This window comes from Bubalus kerabau, chromosome 17 (assembly GCF_029407905.1).
Source record: "Bubalus kerabau isolate K-KA32 ecotype Philippines breed swamp buffalo chromosome 17, PCC_UOA_SB_1v2, whole genome shotgun sequence".
NCBI classification, from domain to species: Eukaryota; Metazoa; Chordata; class Mammalia; order Artiodactyla; family Bovidae; genus Bubalus; species Bubalus kerabau.
In genome coordinates this window covers 59578444-59597414 of record NC_073640.1, presented here as the reverse complement: position 1 = coordinate 59597414, position 18971 = coordinate 59578444, and the positions used below count along the sequence as shown (strand labels likewise).

The 18971-nt window shown below is 56.5% G+C and overlaps 1 protein-coding gene across 4 annotated transcripts; it reads right to left on the bottom strand.

Annotated features, from left to right (window-relative positions):
* Positions 1 to 106: 106 nt before the first annotated feature.
* MED25 (mediator complex subunit 25) lies at positions 107 to 17647 on the bottom strand. 4 transcript variants are annotated; one of them, XM_055553227.1, is made up of 18 exons: positions 17063 to 17647; positions 16924 to 16969; positions 16309 to 16433; positions 10791 to 10889; positions 10265 to 10385; positions 9889 to 10051; positions 9633 to 9763; positions 9333 to 9420; positions 9057 to 9250; positions 8507 to 8635; positions 8009 to 8094; positions 7877 to 7934; positions 7683 to 7790; positions 5332 to 5520; positions 4900 to 4971; positions 4562 to 4780; positions 4125 to 4305; positions 107 to 1910 (listed from the first exon to the last, which is right to left on the bottom strand). In XM_055553227.1, exons 1-18 carry the CDS (start codon positions 17350 to 17352, stop codon positions 1666 to 1668), a joined length of 2544 nt encoding a protein of 847 aa, XP_055409202.1. In that variant the 5' UTR covers positions 17353 to 17647; the 3' UTR covers positions 107 to 1665. The 4 variants fall into 4 exon arrangements, with proteins under 4 accessions (XP_055409202.1, XP_055409203.1, XP_055409205.1 ...); XM_055553228.1 differs by having other exon boundaries at positions 4125 to 4257; XM_055553229.1 differs by lacking the exon at positions 107 to 1910 and adding an exon at positions 3567 to 3698.
* Between the last annotated feature and the right edge of the window lie 1324 nt (positions 17648 to 18971).

The window sequence follows — 18971 nt, the reverse complement described above, 5'->3', positions numbered from 1 at the left end:
ACTCTAGGGCAGGGATCGTAAACTCAAATGCCTGCAGGAGCCAGGTGGGCCACATAAATGAGTGAACTCGCCAGGTATAAGAAAAGTCGACGGCCAGAAATATAATCAAATGGAATCTTTACTGAACGCTGGTGAATGCATGGAACATAATACAAACAGGTATGGTACTGGAGTTTATCTTTCAAATCCAAATTGAAAAAATACAAATTGAAAAATAGAAATATTTAATTACTAAATTTTTTTGTTTTCTCTTTCATAATTCTTCTGCTCCCTGGACTATGAAGCCGGGGGGGTGGGCCTCATCCATGCCACCCCCAGATGTCAAGGGAGGGACTGGTGGCTGAGAACTTGACCTGGACTCCTGAAGCTGGGGGCAGCGTTGAACTTGATTCAGTTGTGTAACGGAAAACGGCTGCTCACAAGCGTGGGCGCTTCCAGACACGGAGATTCAGGCGACTGCTGGAGAGAGGTGAGGGCTGTCGTCTTCTGAGGGAGCCCAGTGGGCGACCGGCAGCCCATTGCCTTGGAGATCAGTGGCTAGTATTTGCGGTCCGCACTCACACGATCGACAGCAACCAAGAAAAGCAAATGGGGCAGTGTTCATTCGTTTTCATCAAGTCTGGAGGCCGGGAGCCTTGGGGCAGTTTGGTCTTTAGCCCCACGAGTTGAGTGGACGCTGTCCAGGCCATGCCCTTCATTTCTGGACACCACCTGCAGCCACGGAAAGGGAGTCAGAATACTCCCTGCCAACGGCATCCCCATTTCTGCCTGGACTGGGTGAACATGATCATACATTCAAGTAGCTGTTTGTGAATGTCCTTGGGAGAAAAAGAATGTTCAGAAGGGTAGGAACTTTGACCCAAAGTCTCTGACTGACCTTCTCAGGGGGACCAAGGTGTGGCTGCTGGCTCACCTGAAATGAGCTAAGCTGATGGACTGCAACAGTTCAGACTGCTTCCACATGTCACATGACAAGGTCACAGCGCTTCTATAAAACACACTGGGTCAAGTTCATCACCAGCCTGCCGTGGTTAAGGTACAAAACCCTGTCATGGGTGCCGTGTCGTGTGTTCCACTGACCTCTCACGGCAAGGTCGGGGCCTGGTAATTGATGCGATGACCTGACTTGAGTCTCTGGCAATGACGCCTCCTCGGATTGAGGCAACCCGCCTGCGTCCCCAGGGACACAGATGGTTTGATCACCACCGCAGTCTGTAGCTGTGCTTAGGTGTAGACCAGCTTTCATGAAAAGTGTGTATTTCTCGACACACAGAAAACAAGTCACTTTCCAGGGTCGGGCCCGCCTTGGCACCATGTCACAGCTTTCTTCGGTCACATCGAGATTCTCCGTGCCACAAATAAATAAAGCTAACTGGGTGGTAATAGTTCATGAGCAGCGATAGTAAAGGCCATGACTGATCTGACTCGGTCAAGCAACTGGACGTCAATCTTCGGATTTCTCTTCCCCTCCCGCAAGACGCGGATGCCTGCTGGACCCAAACGACGGTCCAAGCAGACGGGGGTTTCTGTTCGGGGGGCGTCTCTTCAGCTCCCTTATAAACTGGATGTCCGTGGGCTGGAACGCCCGGGTGATTCGTGTCACGTGATTCCGGAGCCTCGAGCGGCAGCCATGCCACTGCTCCCGTCGGCTTTCCGAAACCGGCCCTACTGACACTTGAGGCCCTTCTTCAGCTCATTGAGAATCGCGTCTCGCGTCTGCTCTGTGTACTGGTCGAAGCTCTTACTGTGCTTGGATTCATAGTGACGCTTCAGGTTGTATTCTTTCAACACAGACACGATTTTTTTGCATATTAAGCACGTAGGCATGCTCTTCACCTCCACAAAGAAATAGGCTCGCTCCCATTTCTCTCGAAACACGTGGCCCTCTCGTTCTCTCTTTCGTTTTGCCACTTTTGGTAGAGACATGGGTACAAGAAAGATTTCACTGTCTCCGAATACTACCCCGGGGACACCAACCGTGCCAGCCCCGTGCCGAAGGCGACAGCCTTCTGCCTCATGGTGGGGGAGTCAGGAGGGAGTGGTGGGGACTGTGGCGAACCAGAGAGCACACGCCCCGTGGAGAGGGACGGCTCCAGCCCGTTGTTTGCTGGGCGGGAGGGTGGACCCAGGGGAGCCAGATCTTCTGACTTGTCAAGAGAAGACAAGACTACAGATTTTGTGTGTGTGTGTGTGTGGGTGTTTGAGAGAGAGAATCATCCTGATTTTTACAACTAACTCGTTAGGGGAAAAAAATGCCACATAGCCTAACACAGGGAAGGCCAAACAAAACTCATCTGTAGAGTGGCCCAGGGGCCACCAGATTGCAACCTCTCTCCTGGGAGGGGGTCTGGACATCTGATCCTAACAGGCATCTCAAACAATGCGGACGCTGGTGGTCCACCTCTAGACCACACTCTGAGCATCACTTCTCCGGGTTCGATCTGACAACAGACAACTAAGTCTCTGCTCACAGGCCAGAGCAGCTGCCCCTTGGATGTCTCCCTAAGGACCGCCTCAGGCCCCTTGCCTCATTACACCCCAAACCTGTTATCTCCTCCTTAGATCCCCGCCGTGTCTCCCATCACCAGGATGGCCCCACTGTCCACTCTGTCCAAAGCCCCAGAAGCCTGGTCTCTGCCTGCTCTCTCCACATGAGACCTCTTCCGTTCCTGAGTCTTCAACCACCAAGCACACGCGCTGCCGCTAAAGACACACCCCAGGCTCCCAGCGTGGCCTCTGTCCCTCAGATGTCCCGGACCATCAGCGATCACCACTGGCTCCTTCTCCCGGCTCCTGCCTCAGGAAGGCCCACAGTCTACCAGCACCCAGGCCAGGTCCTGGGGACCACCCTCGACCCCACCCTACACCCGCAACTTTTTCCACATGGGCACGCCAGTTTCTGGCCTCACCCCTCCTGCCCCCCAACTCTGGCTGCTCCTCTGGCCTCTCCCTCCCCAGGAACATCACCCTCTGCTCCTCCCTGCCTCCTATCTTGCCCCATCACATCCCGCAGCCCACAAGGGGCTGACACCCAACCGACCCAGGCCTGGCCCCAGGGCCTGGCCTCCTGCAGCCCTTCTGTACCCCCTGGACAAGCCTCCAGCTGCTCAGTTTAGAATCTGAGCTCCCTCCCCGCCTCTCCAGGCCCTCCTTCCCCCGCAAAGGCTCGTGCTCCCAGAGGTCTCTGCTGACTTGTTCTCTGACCATCCCAGGTTTCCTCCTGCCCCACACTTTCCTTTCTGTCATCTCAGCACCTAGACTGTCTCACAGCCTCACTGACTGCCGCTCACAGACCCCACCTGCCTGGCTGGCTCACAGGCCTCCTCTGGGCCCGCCTGGTACCCTCTCTACCTCCATGGGTGCTCGTGGTCCTAGGACCTCTGCCTATAGCCTCCTCACCTCTCGGAAGCCAGGCTGCACCAGATGGCCTGACTCACTGCCGAGGCCCCGGCCTCACCAGCCCGGGGCCTTGGAGGGCGTCTGCTGAAGCGAGAACAAGGGCAGAGGTGTCTCCCCCCATCTCCTCCTGCCCAGTCCTGGGGGATGTCAGTGACGGGAGCCGGGGCGTGTGTTAAAAGGAACTTTATTGGGTGTCGGGGTTCAGATGAGGTCCATGAGGATGTCGTCCTCCATGACGCTGGGCTGCAGGCCCGGCTGGGGGACTGGGCCCCGGGGCCCCCCGCTGAGCAGCATCTGACCTGGGGGGCAGTGGGAAGGGACTGCATCTCCCGGTGGTCCCTGGGGCCCGGGAGGGCCCTGGGCCTGAATCCTCCCTCCACCTCTGGAGGCCCGAGGCACAGGGGTGTCGAGGGAGCCCCGGGGGGACCCCAGGGGCACCTCCTGACTCCACATGGCCACGGGCCGTCTGCCTCCTGTGAGCCTGTGGGGGCCCATACCCAGCACAACTCTCCGGCCCTGAGACTTTCCCAGCAACCCCAGAGGACACGGAAGCAGGGAGCCGGGGGGAGAGCGCCTGCTGCCTTGGCTCTCGGTGCCCTGGGCTGTACCTCCCGGGGGCCCATGGAGCCCCCATGAGCCGCAAAGGCCCAGTACTTCACTTCCCAGAAGTCACGGGACGCTGGGACACTCAGCCCAGGCCCCGGGCCTCCCCCAAACCCCCTTACCTGGCAGTGAAGCCCTCGGGGGAAGCTGAGCAGGCCAGGACTGGGCTGGCGGCGGGTGAAGGAGAGGGGGCCCCAGCTGGGGCTGCCCCAGGCCCTGATGCGGTGGGGGCAGCAGCGCAGGGGCCCCTGGTGGCTGGAGGTGGTGGAGGGAGGCCTGAGGAGGGGGCACCCCAGTCTGGGGCTGGGGGGGGGGGGGACAGAGAAAGTGGCTCAGAGGCCCTGGCGGAGAGCCCCCACCTGCCCCACTCCCTGGTGGAGCCTGTGGTCTTCCTTCAAAGGAATCTCAGCAGAAGCCCACGTAGGACATGTGGGGAATGGCCAGGCCGACCTCCAATCACCCACTCCCATCAAACCAACCTCCCGCCTCCACGAGGAAGGAAATCAACTGTCAAGCCGAGGACCCCCGGCTCCCATATGACCCCCTCCCCAAATCTCACCGGGGGCGGGTTGAGGAGGAGGCTCCGCAGTTGGGGGTTGGCCCCGGGATTCTGGGGCCGGAGGAGGGGCCCAGGAGGGGGCGGGCCAGGGGCTGCTCCAGGAGGGCCTTGCGGGGCGCCTGGAGGGGCCGGGGCAGCACCCTGGGGCTGGGGCTGCCCGGTGGCTGCAGAGGCCCCCACAGTACCCTGAGGCTGGGGCTGCGGCGGGCGGAGCTGGAGCTGACGGGAAGAGACACGGGTGAGGGATGGAGCCCCCAGACCCCTCCATCTCTTCAGCGAGATCAGAATCACGGTGTCCTCTACACACCCCCCCACCCCCTCCGCGGCCCTCTCCTCACCAGGTTCTGCGAGGGTCTTGCTTGGTCCTCCAGAATGGGACCCAGCCCAGGGGGCGCCTGCTGGGCACCCATCTGTGTGGGGGGAGAGGGAGCAGGTCAGTGGCTGGGCGGGGAGTCCCCGTGCTGCGGAGGGCCTGTGCCCTGAACGGGACCCTGTCAAGAGCTGGGAACGTTTTCCTGGGCAGGGGGTGGGGTTGTCTAGGATGTAAATTTTATGCCCCTGAAGAGGGGACTATGTCTTAGAAATTCAATAAGAATACTCTTTATAAAGGAAAGAAAGATTGCAGGGAAACATGGGGGGAGACTGAACTTGGCGGAGGAGGACGTGCCCAACACTGGAGCCCCGGGAGGGGCCCAGGGGTCCTGCTGTGAGAGCTGGGGCCCAGGAGGGCGGCACAGGCCCCAGGGCGGGGGAGCAGCGGCGTCGCTCACCCCACGCTGCTGCTCCAGCTTCTGCTGCTGGACTTGCTTGTGGTTGGTGATGACCTGCCGGATGCCGTTGACGAAGCCACTCTGGTCGTAGGGGATGAGGCCCATGAAGATCTTCTTCTTGGACGAGTACAGCAGCATGAGAACGCGCACCTCGCACGGGGCCGTGTGGGGGAAGTGCACGCAGCCCGCCTGCGGGAGGGGATCGGAGCCATCATGCCCTGCAGGAGGGAGCACCCCACCTCTCTGGGTTTTAGAAGCTTCTAGAAGCCGCACAGGCCAGGCGTGGCCAGCTTTCTGCTCTGAAAGGTGGAGAAGGGTCCAGGTTTGGCTTGAGGCTGCTCCAGAGAGCTGGGTGCCCGAAGGAACAGGGTGCAGCTGGGACTGCTGCTAATGGCTGGGTGGAGAGCAGAGGAAGCCCCCTCCAATCCTGGCCCCCTCAAAGGGCTCGTAGCTGACAGGGAGGGAATTCAACACAGAGCTGACACGGGAAGCGCGTGCTCAGTGGTGGTGGCAGACACCCTGACTGACCAGGGATCCGAGAGGCCCCTGGGGTGCCACACCACCTCGACCTCAGCGTCTGCAGTGAGACTCATGGGAAGTGGTGCTCACACCTCAAGGGACAGACCCGGGTATCATGTCCGCTGTCCTGCACTGGGCTGCATACACAGGAAGTGCCCAGGGAACGCTAGTGAACGTGAAGCAAGGCCCTAACACGCGAGGCTTCTGGGAGAGGGGCTCTTAGTGGAGGAGGGGCTGATGAGCTTACAGAACCGGTGGAACCTCGGCCAAGCCAGTCTCGCCTTCTCAGGCGAGGCAGACCCTGATAATTGCTTAACATCTGCCCCTCTCCCTGTGTGGAGAACCCCAATTCTGTTTGGGTAGCAGCACGTCTGGGCCCCAGGGCACTCATTGGTGCCTGCTCCCCCACGGTCTCCTCTGTCCCTACGGGTGGATCAGGGGCCCGGGTCTGGCCCAAGATGTGAAAGGAAGTCTGCTTGCGTGTGGGAACGTGTTTTCCTAAAAAAGGGGAAATACAGGCTGATAACACACCTCCTTTTTGCCCTCCTACATTAAGTCAGACAGGACTCCTTGAGCTTCAGGAACCATCTCACAGTCACGAGAGAGAAACAAGGGAGCCCCAGAGATCCTGGCCCTGACGTCAAGGGGCTACAGACCTAGCCGAGGGTGCCCTCCTCTGGGCATCCTGTTACACGTCACAAGTGAACGCCTGCTTGTACCCGGCTCTCAGAACCCAGATGCCACGCTGTGAGGGAGCCCGAGCCACATGGGGAGGCCACATGGAGGCACTCGGATGACCAGGCGCAGCTGAACTCCAGCTGATGGGCAGCACCACGAGAGGGGACCATCTTGATATCCAGCCCAGACGAGCTTTCAGATAAGCACAGTCTTAGCTGCTATCTGATGGCAACCCCATCAAAGACCCCGAGCAAGACTAGCCCAGCTGAGCCCAGCGGACCCATACAGGACTGCGAGAAACAGTAAACTGCTGGTCCAAGCCTTCACCCCAAGCATCTATCTGTTCTAAAAACTCTGCTGGCTGGGTGTGCTGTTACTTGCTGTTGGAGCCATTCTTAACTCTCAGGATTGCCTTCTTTGGAGAATTTTCCTGAAGGTACCACGAGGTAACCTATGAGGAGTCCCCTCTCCTGAAAAAGAGCTAGGTTCACAGAATGGACTCAGTAACTGGTTCTGGTCCTATTTAGAGACCCTCCCTTAGTGCTATGAGCTGAATGGTGTCCTCCAAAAACACATGTTGAAGTTCCAGACCGTGGCACGTGGGAATGGGACCTTATTGAGAATAGGGTGCTTGTGGAGGTACCAAGTTAGGATGAGGTCATTCGAGTGGGTCCCAATCCAAATGACAGGCGTCGCCATAAGCAGACACACACACCAGGAAGAGACCACCACATGAAGACACATAGAGAGAGGACGGCTACATGACGACGAGAACAGGAGACTGGAGCAAGCTGTCTAAAGCCAAGCCCGCCTGGGGCTGCCACCCGCAGGAGGCAAGGAAGGGTCTTCCCCCAGAGCCTTCAGAGCACGCAGCCCTGCCAACGCCCTGATTTCAATCATGTTTCTCTTTTTCAGGAGCGCGAGAGAATGCACTTCTGTTGCTCTTGGCCCCAGGAAGCTGTGACACCCCGCAAACCCGTCAGAGCCCAGAGTTTTCTCTGATGACTCCTGTCATACCCTGCCATGGTTTTAAAGTGAAAGAAACCTCAATCTGGGGCAGATTTTAGGAGCCCAGCGTCACAAAGGCAGCCCCACCATCAAAAACGGCTCCCTGGGCCCAAGACAGGAAGCCACCGCCCGGCCACCCAACTCACGAAGCCGTTGCCCATGATGCGATAGAGGCCTTTGAGAGAGTCCAGGTCCTTGTTGGTGAAGTGGAATTGGACCATCCTCGAGTTCCGGAACAAAGGGCCCAGGGTGGTCTGCGGGAGACACCCAGGTCAGAGGGCGTGCGGAGGCAAGGACAGAGGCAGGAGGGGTGGGAGGTCACCCGCCGCCGGCCACTCACCAGCAGCTGCTGGGGGATGAGCTGCATGATCAGCTTCTGGGGCCACTGCTCCGTTTTCCTGGGGTGACATCAGGAGAAGCGTCAGGAGACGCACATCCCGGCTCGCCACCCACCCCACCCCTGGCCACCTACAGGTTCTCGCCGTGATTCACGTAGACCTGACAAGGCAGTGACCGGGTCAGCTTGGTGTTGGCGTCCACAGAGGCGGGTTTGGGCTTCTACGGGGGAAAGAAAGGTGTATCTGGGTGAGAAGGGCCCTGAGCCACCATTCCTTTGACCTCTCCGCCCTTCCCGGGGAGCCCCAAAAGCTCAGGATAACTCCCCAGTTTAAGGCCCACAAGCCCTGGGCCCCTTCCTCAGACCACCAACCCTGCAATCCTCTGGCCTTCCAATTCCATGAATGTGGGCCTCTTCTTCCTGCCCTCAAACCCCACCACCCACTGTCCCCGTCATGCCACAATCTCCTGGGTCCTCCCCGGACTGAGAAGCTGAGACTTCTCTTAACCCTGAACTCTGGGCTACCCATCCCAAGCTTCCTCGAGACTATCCTGAGGACGACAAATCCTATGACCCCACGGGCGCTGGTCCAGCCCTGCAGCACACCAGGGTTGGCCCAACGGAGCAGCTCACCTCCTGCCACTCAAGGACCCCGCTCCAGGCCAGGAGTTTGTTGGAGACTGACTGCTGCCCGCCAAGGGCTGGGGCCCCGAGCTGGGCCGGCGAAGGGCCACTCACCCCGCCTGGGGCCACGGTGCCCGCCTGGCAGAGGGGAAAGAGAAGGAAAAGCCACAGGGCAAGGTCAGACCATCTCCTGGGAGGGGCTGTCCTGAGAGGACCAGGTCAACAGGCAGAAGAGAACAAAGGTCCCTTCCTGTGTTTCCCCAGGCCCAGAAGGCCACTGGGCTGCACCTGGGGCCACAGACGCTCTAATCCTGGAGGATTCAGGTTCTCTCAAGGACCCTGGACTCCCAGGACCCTTTGGGCTCCTCGGAACAGTCTTCACCCACCCAGAAGTACCCGCCCGATTCTGCCCCCAGAATTAGTCTCAGCCTCGCCTGTAGCACAGGCTCTGTGAGCTCCCGAGGACCCCAAACAATAAGACCCATGTGCCCTCGGGCCCTCTTCAGAAAGGCCAACCTCTCCTCCCTGCACTGTTGGCGGCCAGGAGGCAGGCACCTACCATGGACGGCGCCCCGGGCTGTGCAGGGGGTGCCAGGCCCGGGCCTGGGGCCACGGTGGAGACCAGGCTGGGCTGGGAAGCAGGAGGCGGCTTGGGGGCACCGGGGGGCCCTGGGGGCAGCTGGGTGGCCTGGGTCTGGCTGTAGGGGGGACCCACTCCTGGAGTGGCTTGCTGAAGAGGGTTGATAGGCGAGACTGTGGGAGAGACCAAGGGAAGCGGTGTGGGTGGGGGTGCGGAGACCTGGCTGCCCAAACCCATGTCCCTGCTGGTACTCACAGCGAGGGCCCAGCCCCGCCTTCTGGTTCTTGGCTGCCTCCACGGCGTTCTGGGCAGCCACCTGAGCTGCACTTAGATTCCCAGGGACCTGGTGACAGAGGGGAGAAGCTGCTGAGGACTATCCTGCCCAGCTCCAAAATCCTAAGAGGACATGACTCCTAGCCTGAAGAGTCCCACCCTCCAGGTGTCTCAGGGGCGACTCCCCTATCCAAAACTTAACAATTCCAACCAGGTCTCTACCAAGGGGCCAGGGTTTCCACCAAGCCCTAGGAGCACGTCCCTCCCCTGGTAACTCCATACCTGGTACTGCTGGGGGACCGGTGGCAGAGGCTGCTGGGGGGCTGTTGAGAGTGTGGCGCCTGCAGGTGCGGCTGGAGGCAGGGGCACAGGTTGCTTGGGCTGGAGGGGGCCTGGGGCTGAGCCACCCCCAACTGAGTGCCAAGGATGATCGGTCGAGCCCATTAAGAAGGGGATTGAGAGACACGAAGAACATCCGAGTGAGAGGGAGCCGGGGAGGACACCCCCAACCCTGCCCCCCACCAGCCCCTGGGCTCACCCGGCAGCACAAGCCCCCGCACCAGCACCATGTGCCGTGGGTCCTGGCTCACGTCTGCTGGCGGCTGCAGGGGCTCCAGCATGGCTGGAGGAGCCGCCTTCTCAAACAGCAGCCTCAGGGCGGGCAGCTTCCGGGGGGACACGATGGAGAAGTAGATTCCTCGCTGAACAAGAGGGGACAAGCAGTCAGGACGAAGCCATGGGGCCAAGTTCCTGCCAGGCTCTGGGGCAGAAGACCCAAGACCTAGAGTAGCTGCCCTGGGCGATTCTGGGTTGTAGCTCTCCCAACAGGAGCCAGCAGGGCTGGCCATGGCATCTGTGCCCATCCTGAGACCCAGGCTGGCAGCCCCCTCCTCCCTCAGGTCAGGAGTTGTCACCTCTCCGATCTTCTGCACCAGAGTCTCCGTCGTGCACCCTGAGTACGTGGTGCTCTCGACAGCAGGCAGCAGGTATGGGGGCGAGTTGCAAATAAGGAGGCAGACTCGGTGTGTCTGGCCGCTACCGGAGACAAGCAAAGGTGAGGAGAGGGTGGCAGCAGGGACCCCGAGAAAAGACCCGAGCCAGCAGCAGCAGTGACCAAGTCCTCCACCCCACTGGAAGTCAGGAGTGGGGACCCATTTCCCAGCTGAGAATGCTGAGGCCCAGAGAGCCTCCTGAGTTGCTGGAAGTCACCCAGCCACAGGGAAGGCAGGAGGCACACTCCGAGCCAGCTCCCCTTTCGGATGAGGACTCCAAGACAGGGAGTGGGCCAGGGGATACCTCCTGCCTCCTGGCTCCCAGTGCCCGGCACAGACAGCCCACCCAACGCCCCACAGGGAGGCTGGGGGTGGAGCCTGTGACCCACCAAGCAGGCTACAGGCCAGGTGGACAGATGGGTGTGGGCCCCGCACTGGGCACACTCACATCTGCTCCCGCATCTTCTTGAAGTCATCGAACAGCTGCAGGGCCGTACTGAGGCCTTCGGCGATGAGGCTGCAGCTCTCGCCACCCCCGCCCATGAACCTGCAGGGGGCAGGCGGTCAGCCCCTGGGGTGCCCAGGGCCACCACCCGCCAGCCCCCAGGCCACCAGGGAGGGGCCCACACTTGGGCCGACCCTCTCCGCAGTCCGCGCCCGCCCTAGCCCCAGTGCTGGCACAAGGACAGGGGCTGTCTGTCATCTCCTGGGAGGGAGTCCCTTTGGCAAGAGGCCCCATCAGAGCACAGAACAGAGAAAGGACCCGGGACACTAAGCCCAGGCGCCTATGCTGAGGCCCAGTCCCCATGCGCCTGCCCCACGCTGGGCCGTCTGCCCGGCCTTCCCCTACCTTCCCAGCCTGCTGTGGGGCCTCCTCTGCCCTCCCACCTTTAGGGGTGAAACTGCATCCTTCAAAAACGTATGTTGAAGTCCTGATCCCCCCACTACCACAGGAGGCGACTGGATTCAGAAACAGGGTCTTTATGGAGGTGAACAGGCCATGATGAGGTCGGCAGGGTGGCCTGAATCCAATATGACCAGTGTCCTTAGAAGGGGAACGGGGAAGCAGAGACAGACACGCTCAGAGGAAAGGGAACATGGATGTGATGAGAGAGGGGGCGGGATGCCACGTGGAGATCAGAGGGACACCGCACAGGCCAAGGAACGTCTAGGGCGACCGGAAGCTGGAAGAGGCAAGGAAGGACGACCCTCCCCTACGTGCTCCAGAGGGAGCATGGCACCCACCCACCCCCCGTCGGCTCACGCTCCCGGACCCAGAACTGAGGGGCGGTAACCTGCTGTGGCTGTAAGCCACCTTGTTTCCAGTACTTTGCTCCAGCAGCCCCAGGAAACCATGACACACAGACTCGGTCTCTCCCCCACCTGATCCACAGAGGGGTCACCGGTGTCCGTCCCTGTGGGGTGGGTGGCAGGCCTCTGCCAGACGGCAGCTGCTACCACCATGACTCTCGGGTCACGTGGGGGCAAGGCTGACCCTTTGCCACAAGGGACATCTGTGCAGACTGGGCCCTGTGGCTCTGGACCATGGACCCCGTGTCTGTGTCTGCACCTGTCTCCCCCACTAGGCATGGATGAAGTCTGGACTGTTCTTGTCCCAGCCACACACGCCTCGCCCCCCAAGTATGGCACAGGGGAGGGCTTGGAACTGTGTGTTACATAAACAAACGGCTTCAAATCCAACCTTGGTCATCAAGAACAGAGCCAAGCCTGCCCCACCCTGGGCCCTGCCCACCTTCCCGCTCCATCGCTCCCTAGGTGCCTCCGAGGTCTTGGATGCCCCTGGAGTCTGTCATCCGCCACACACCCAGGTCTCTGCCTGTGTTCTCCACCCGAAGACCACATAACGCCACTCTGGCCCAGGAAACCCTGCATACCTATCCCGACTCCCAGCTCCGTGTCATCCTCCTCCAGGAAGCCTTCCCCACCTGCCACATGAATTTAGGGCTCACCCTTGATCACATCACATGTCCCCCAGTACCATGACTGTCACGCTTCCTCCTACAGCCCCAAGAAAGCGCAGCCCTCAGTGAGACCTCAGTCGGCTCTATGATGGGCCCGAGGACACACAGGCTCCGGGAAGTGCCTTCTGAATAAGTGAGCCCCCAACGCATGGCCCCTCCGTGCTCTACCTGGATTCTTCCCCAGTGTAGATTTCGGTCTTCTGCCCCTACACTCAGGGAGCTCAGCCTACACCACTCCCCCTCCCCGCCACCCACTCCCCAGACCTCCTCCTCCTCCTCCTCCTCACCATCGAGACTCTGGTTTGCACAGGAATTTTAATGCAACAGAGCTGGGGCAGAGGCCGATGAATCAACCAACCCTGGATCCACCCTACTGCCAACTGCCTGTGCTAGAAGAAATCAAGCCATCTTCCCGGCCAGGCTAAGGGTAGGGGTGAGGGGCAGGGGGAGAGACAGGAAGCAGCTGCTGCAGGCATGCGGGGTCTTCTCTTAAGAGGGATGAAAATGTTCCAGAACTACACAGAAAAGACGGCTGCACAACATTTTAAATGTACTAAATGCCACTGACTTGTCCACTTCAAAATGACTGCTTGTGTTACGGGAATTTCACCTCAATTTCTAAAAAAAATAATAATTTAAAGGAAAGTGAGATTGACTGACCACTCTGAGACCCTAGAGTTTGTTTCGATTTTTTTTTTTTTCAACGAATATTAAAAGTAAGCCATCTGTTACCAGCTCAGAAAAAGACACAAAACAAATATTTTGTCTAGAGAAAAACTTAAAACTGGGGAGCAGGAAAAAAAAAATATATGGCCAGTTAGGAAGTAGGTTTTTAAATATCAAAAAATTTCAAATAAATCCCTCAGATTAGAAACAGAAAGTGAAACTGAAAAATGCAAGTGTCCTGGGAGATACAGGTGGGCTCTGACTCACTGCTTCCTTATCCTCATACCCCGCCCCTGAGGTCATGCCCCTGAGTCCTTGTCACCCACTTTCACAGGCTAAGGGGCCCCTCCCCTGGAGCCCCCCAGAGGGACTAGTCAAAATGAATGAATGTGAACCGCAGCCAGCCCTGACCAATGACTGCCACAGCCTGTCACCCCAAGGAAACACCAGCTCCTTAGGGCCAGAACCGTGCTTGCCTTCTGCCCCCTCAGTGCCTGAAACAATCTGCCCCACAGGTTGTCTGTTGAATGAATGAACGCACAAACCAGTGAACGAATGAAGGCATAAACGCACTGTCACAATGACGTGGGGAAGACACCTGGGCTGTCCCTTCTGATGCTGGGTCACTAGCTGTGGGGGGCGGGGGGGGGAACCGCCTCGCTTACATTTCAGACAGGAAATGTAACATCAGAAATGAATCTCCTCAAACCAAGGACTTTCCAAAAATCACACTGCCTGCTTTGTACTGTAAGTAATGGATGTTCTAGGAGAAGATAAGATTTCTCCATGTGAACAAAACTTGCTGACTTTCTTTGTGATCTCTGTTACAGACTTCCCCAAAACCTCACAGAAACTGAATTTAGATGGCTACATAGAACCTGATAAAACAGTAATGACTCTGAATATTCAATGGCTTAAAATGTTTATCGGCTGATTGGGAGGATTCTGGTGAGCAGGCAGCACACAAAGCTTTCTTTTTTGGTTAAACAGACAGTGCATTCTAAGCTGGTTAAGGGAAAGGGTGGATATGGAATGAAAGTGTTCAGAAAATATTTCCCTCTTATCTTCCTAGTGCCCTTGACATTTTAAACAAGGGGGTTTCACTATTTCTCCTGACACCCACCAGAAGGTTCACTTTTCTGGTGATTCTCTTCCACAGCTTTCACTCGTTTATTTATTCAGCAAAGGTCTCCCATCTCAGCAAACAGCAGGAGAAACACCCAAGGCCTGGACATTCACAGTCCAGAGGTGTGGAGCTGCAACAGGGAAACACCTGAGAGCAATGGGGGCGGAGGAGAGAGCAACTGACTGCTTGCCGGAATCAGGGAAAGGACATTTGCGTTGGCTCTTGACGTTTAAATAGGTGTTTACCAGGGAGAACCAGAGTATCAAGTACATTCTGGACATTCGTTCATTCACTCGTTCTACAAAGTTTTCCTTAGGGCTCTTTCATGCCAGGCCCTGTGCTGGGTGCTCAAGACTTGAGGGAAATCAGACTTAGACTTGAACCTCAAGGAGCCCCCATTCCACATTATTCAAATCTCACCACAATCTGTTCCAGAGGTTTTCGACTGGGGCGGATTCTGTTCCCAAAGGGACATCTGACAATGTCTGGAGACGTCTTTGTTTTTATTGTTTATCACACTGGGGAGGGAAGGGACCACTGGCATTTTGGGGGGTAGGAGCCGGGGATGCTACCGAACTCCTTACAACATACAGGAATGCCCCCCACCCCTCCACAACATACATACAATAATCATCTGACCCAAAGGGTCAACAGTGCTGAGGTTGAGAAACCCCGCTCTGCCCTGACCATGAATTCTAACAACCATAAGGGGGGAAAGTGAACGTGCAGCACCTGGTCTAGCACATGAAGCCTGGAACAAACCAAGTGTTCAACAAACATTTGCTGCAGGGGCGAATGAAGATAACAGCAGCCCACGAATCCGTGTTGTTTAATGGACTCTGACCAGACCCTGAGCTGAACACAGTATGAAGATTAGCTTCTGTGACCCTCCTCTGAGTGCCGACATGGACTACTGTTATCCCTCTGCAGACCAAGAAACCAAAACACAAAAGAACAGCAAAAGCTGAGGGAGCACTTAATCGTGTCAGGCACTGTTTTCAACAGTCATCAACTCGTTTGATTCCCAAAGTTCCCTACAGTGTCACCAGAACTAGATCTCCGATGAGAGCCATCTCCTGGTATTCATACCCCCTCCAACACTGAACAGGACTGACCTGGATACTAAACAGAATGTGATACAAATGATGATGTGTGATTTCTAAGATTTGATTATAAAAAGCTCTGTGACCTCCTTTTGCTCTTTCTGTTGGATTGCTCAGACTGAGGAAGGCCAGCTGCCATGCTGGGAGGACACTCAAGCAGCCCCATCGAGAGATGTCTTAGGAATAACAGCTAGCAAGGAACTGAGGCCTCTAGCCAACAGCCACAGGGTTAGCCACCTTGGAAATGGATCCTCTGGTCCCGATCAGTTGGATGACTGTGGTCCCAGCTCATGGTGACTGAAATCCCACAAGAGACAGTGAGTGAGAACCATCCATCAAAGCCACCCCTGAATTCCTTACTTAAGGAAAACAAGCCACTAAATAAGTTTTTTTCTTTTTTCTTTTTTTGCTGTGCCCCTCAGCATGTGGGATCTTAGTTTCCCCACCAAGGATCGGACCCATGTCCCTTGCAGTGGAAGCACAGAGTCCCAACTGCTGGACTGTCAGAGCATGTCCAAGTCATTAAGCTTTAATCTGTTTTCCCAACACTGGATAAGTAACAGGATGACTGTAAGTACTATTACCGTTCCCCTTTTAGAGATAAGTTCTATTAGACACAGAGGACAGGGACTCGTGGGTCTGGGAGTCCTGTTGTGGTAGAGCTGACAAGTGGCCCCAGGCTGTCTGCACCTGCAGTGTCAACTATCAAAATTTACTCCAAAGCACAGAGGCCTAGCCCCAGCCCTCTTGCACTCAAGCTTCAATGCCCCTGGTACGAAAAAGAAGGACTAGAGCAGACAAGCAACAGACAGAAAGGGGAAGAATACATAAGGAGTAGGACAGGGGTGCTGGACTTCCCCAGGCTTCCTTGACCAGGAAGTTCTTTCTACTTCCAAGCCAGACAACATCAGCTGAGCATACAGAACTGACCACTGAAGCGACCTAGGGACAAAACCACAACCCCCATCGCAGCCCTTTTTAGCAACCAATGTGAGGGGCTGGATCCGGCAGCTCAAATCCAGGCCACCATTCCTCTGCGGTCCCTCCCAGGTTCCCCCAACCCTTCCCGAAGCCAAGAAAAGAGCTCACTTAATGCCATCGAGCCAGGTGACAAACTCATAGGCGCTGCTGGTGGGAGCGTGACATTGTACGTAGGACTCTGGTGCGCAGTCCACCGTGTTGAACACCACGAGGCTGTACTGGGTGCCCCCATACTGGGAGGGGAGGACAGAAAACTTTTCATCTGGGACCCAGTTTCTTTTTCCCTCAGGGGAGTCGGAGCTCCCAGCCCCTCCTCCCTCGGACCCAGGGGTCCGGACTCCGGTACTCCCACCTCAGACCCAGGACCCGAGCCCTTCCCGCCTCGGACCCAAGACCTGAGCCTCCTCCCCTCTCGGACCCAGAAGTCCAGACCGCAGCCCATCCTCCCTCGGACCCAGGACCCGAGCCCCATTTTCCTGGAAACCAGAGACCAGATCCCAGCTCGGACCCGCAAATCCCGACCCCAGCCCCTCGGACCCAGAACCCGAGCTTCTCCCCCCTCGGACCCAGGAGTCCAAACCCCAGCCCCTCCCGCCGCCGACCCCGGAGTCCGGGCCCGAGCCCCTCCCACCTCGGGCCCAGGGTCCAGGTACCGCCCCTTCCTCCCGCAGACCCAGTCCGGACTCCCCATCTTCCCTCCAACTCGAGAGTTCCAAGACTCACGTCTCCTCCGAAGTCCGTCTCGGCAGGAGGGCCGCCATTAAAATACCTGTGAGGGTCGGAAGTGAAAGGTCGGGGTGAGGAGAGAGACTGGAAAACTAAACTCGGAGGGCGGGGCCGGGGCCGCGGAAACAGCACTCACTCTATGGCCGGGAGCAGGTAGTGCTTGCGGAGCCCCTCGAAGTAGGGCCCCAGATTGGCCGTGCCCTCAATTACAAACACCACGTCAGCCACGAGGCCCCCGGCGCGGGCCGGGCCCTCCGACCCGGGGACCATGCCCCGCGCCGCAGATGCCGCCGTCGCCGCCACCGCCGCTGCCGCTGCCGCCGCCGCCGCCGCCTCAGACACCGCGGGCTGAGCGGAAGTGCGCCTGCGCCGCGCGCGCCCCCGCGCGGGACGGCCTCTCGGCGCTGGCGGCGCGCTGGCGGCCATGCTTGTGCGGGGTGCCCAGGGCGGGTGGGTTTATCTCCATCCTCCTTCGCACCCAGCGTGTATAAGATTCAAAAAGGACCTAGAGAACTCTTTCGGGGACCAGAGGTGGAAGCTTGAATTATTGGCAGAACTTTCGAGGGCGAAATATACTGAAAGCGGCGCGTCAGAGGCCATTTTTGAGGGGGGCGACCTTTCCGACACCGGTTTCAATGGAAGGGCCAGGCGACCTGGTTGCTATGCAACGCATACGCTGCCCTTGTTTTCCTAAAAAGACAGATTAGGTTTCTAGTTAAGTTCTTTCTGGTTCTTGGGGGATGGGGGTGGGTGGGTCGTGTGAAGGGTCCAATCACAACGTCTGAAACGGGGTTACTAGGCAACGCTTTAAGGCGGCAATCAACTCTGAAGGGAGTGCAGCTGTTTTTTCCCGACTAAAAGAAGCCGAACTCTAACCCAAGTGGAAGTTGCTAAGCAACACCTGATAGTTGTTTTCTGGGAGAAGAGCCAGAAACTGGCCTAGGACATAAATACATTCCAGGTGGATTAAAAATGTAAATATAACAAATGAAACCATAATACTGTATAATCCTGAAGACTGGGGAAAAAAGAGTTTCTTATCATTACAGCAAAGCCAGAGGACGGAAAATATTAAACTGTTTGTCCGCAGACGACCTCATAAACCAAGCTGAAAACGATACGGTAAACTGCGGAAGTCACTGTAACATATGTGTCGACAGAAATTTACTACCCAAATACGTATTACTGATCAATAAAAACTTAGGAAAGCAGAAATACTTTATTTTTTTTTTAATTGGGGAGAAAACTAAGCAGGTTTTTCCCATACGCAAAAAAATATTAAAGTCGCTCATATGCACAAGTTAATAAGTGCTAACACAGGGTCCAGTGATATGTCATTTTATCTTTGTCATGTTAATTAATGTTGGAAAAATAAGTCCATGAGGGTGGGAAGGTTTGGGTGAAATGAGCAGGCTCAGACGTGATCTAGTGGAGATGGAAACCAAAACAGCTTGCTCCAATGCAGTTTGTCAATGTATTTCAAGGTAAAAGGGTGCATTGCTTTGCACTCAGCAGTATCACCATTTTGTCACATGTACTTTATTGATCCCTTTCTTTTATTTTCTTTGCTGAACGCTTGTAAAGCAAATCCCAACGTGGTATCATTTTACCTCTGCCTGCTAGATAGGCATCTCCAAAAAGTTGCAGGTAACCACTATGCCATTAACACCTCCAACAAAATTCTTATTTCTTGGTATTGTCGAACACTTAAATCCATAATCAAATTTTCCCAGTTCTTGCAAAATGTCTTTTTACAGTTTTATTTGCATCAAGATCCAACAATGACTGAACCTGTGTTTAGACATCTTAAAATTCCTTTAAATCTAAAGCAGATCACTTCTTTTGTATGCTAGCGTAATTAAATTTTAATAAAATCATAAGGAAGATAAAAGTAAACTGGAGAAAGGCAAAATGATCAACAGGTATGGAGCTTGAAATGGCACCTAAAATGCCCTCCTAACCGTAGGGAAACTCCTTTAGATAAGCTGAATGCATAATTGGTTCTGTTAACTGATTTTAAACTGTTACCATAGTTACCATCAATG

Bases quoted from the DNA above. Each gene is read 5' to 3' on its own strand.
- MED25 (XM_055553227.1), bottom strand. From the start codon at position 17,352: ATGGCCGCCAGCGCGCCGCCAGCGCCGAGAGGCCGTCCCGCGCGGGGG. The intron at 9,251-9,332 runs GTGAGTACCAGC...TCTCTCCCACAG, and splicing joins GGCGGGGCTGGGCCCTCGCT to TCTCGCCTATCAACCCTCTT. The intron at 8,636-9,056 runs GTAGGTGCCTGC...CCCCTCTGCCAG, and splicing joins AGCCCGGGGCGCCGTCCATG to GCGGGCACCGTGGCCCCAGG.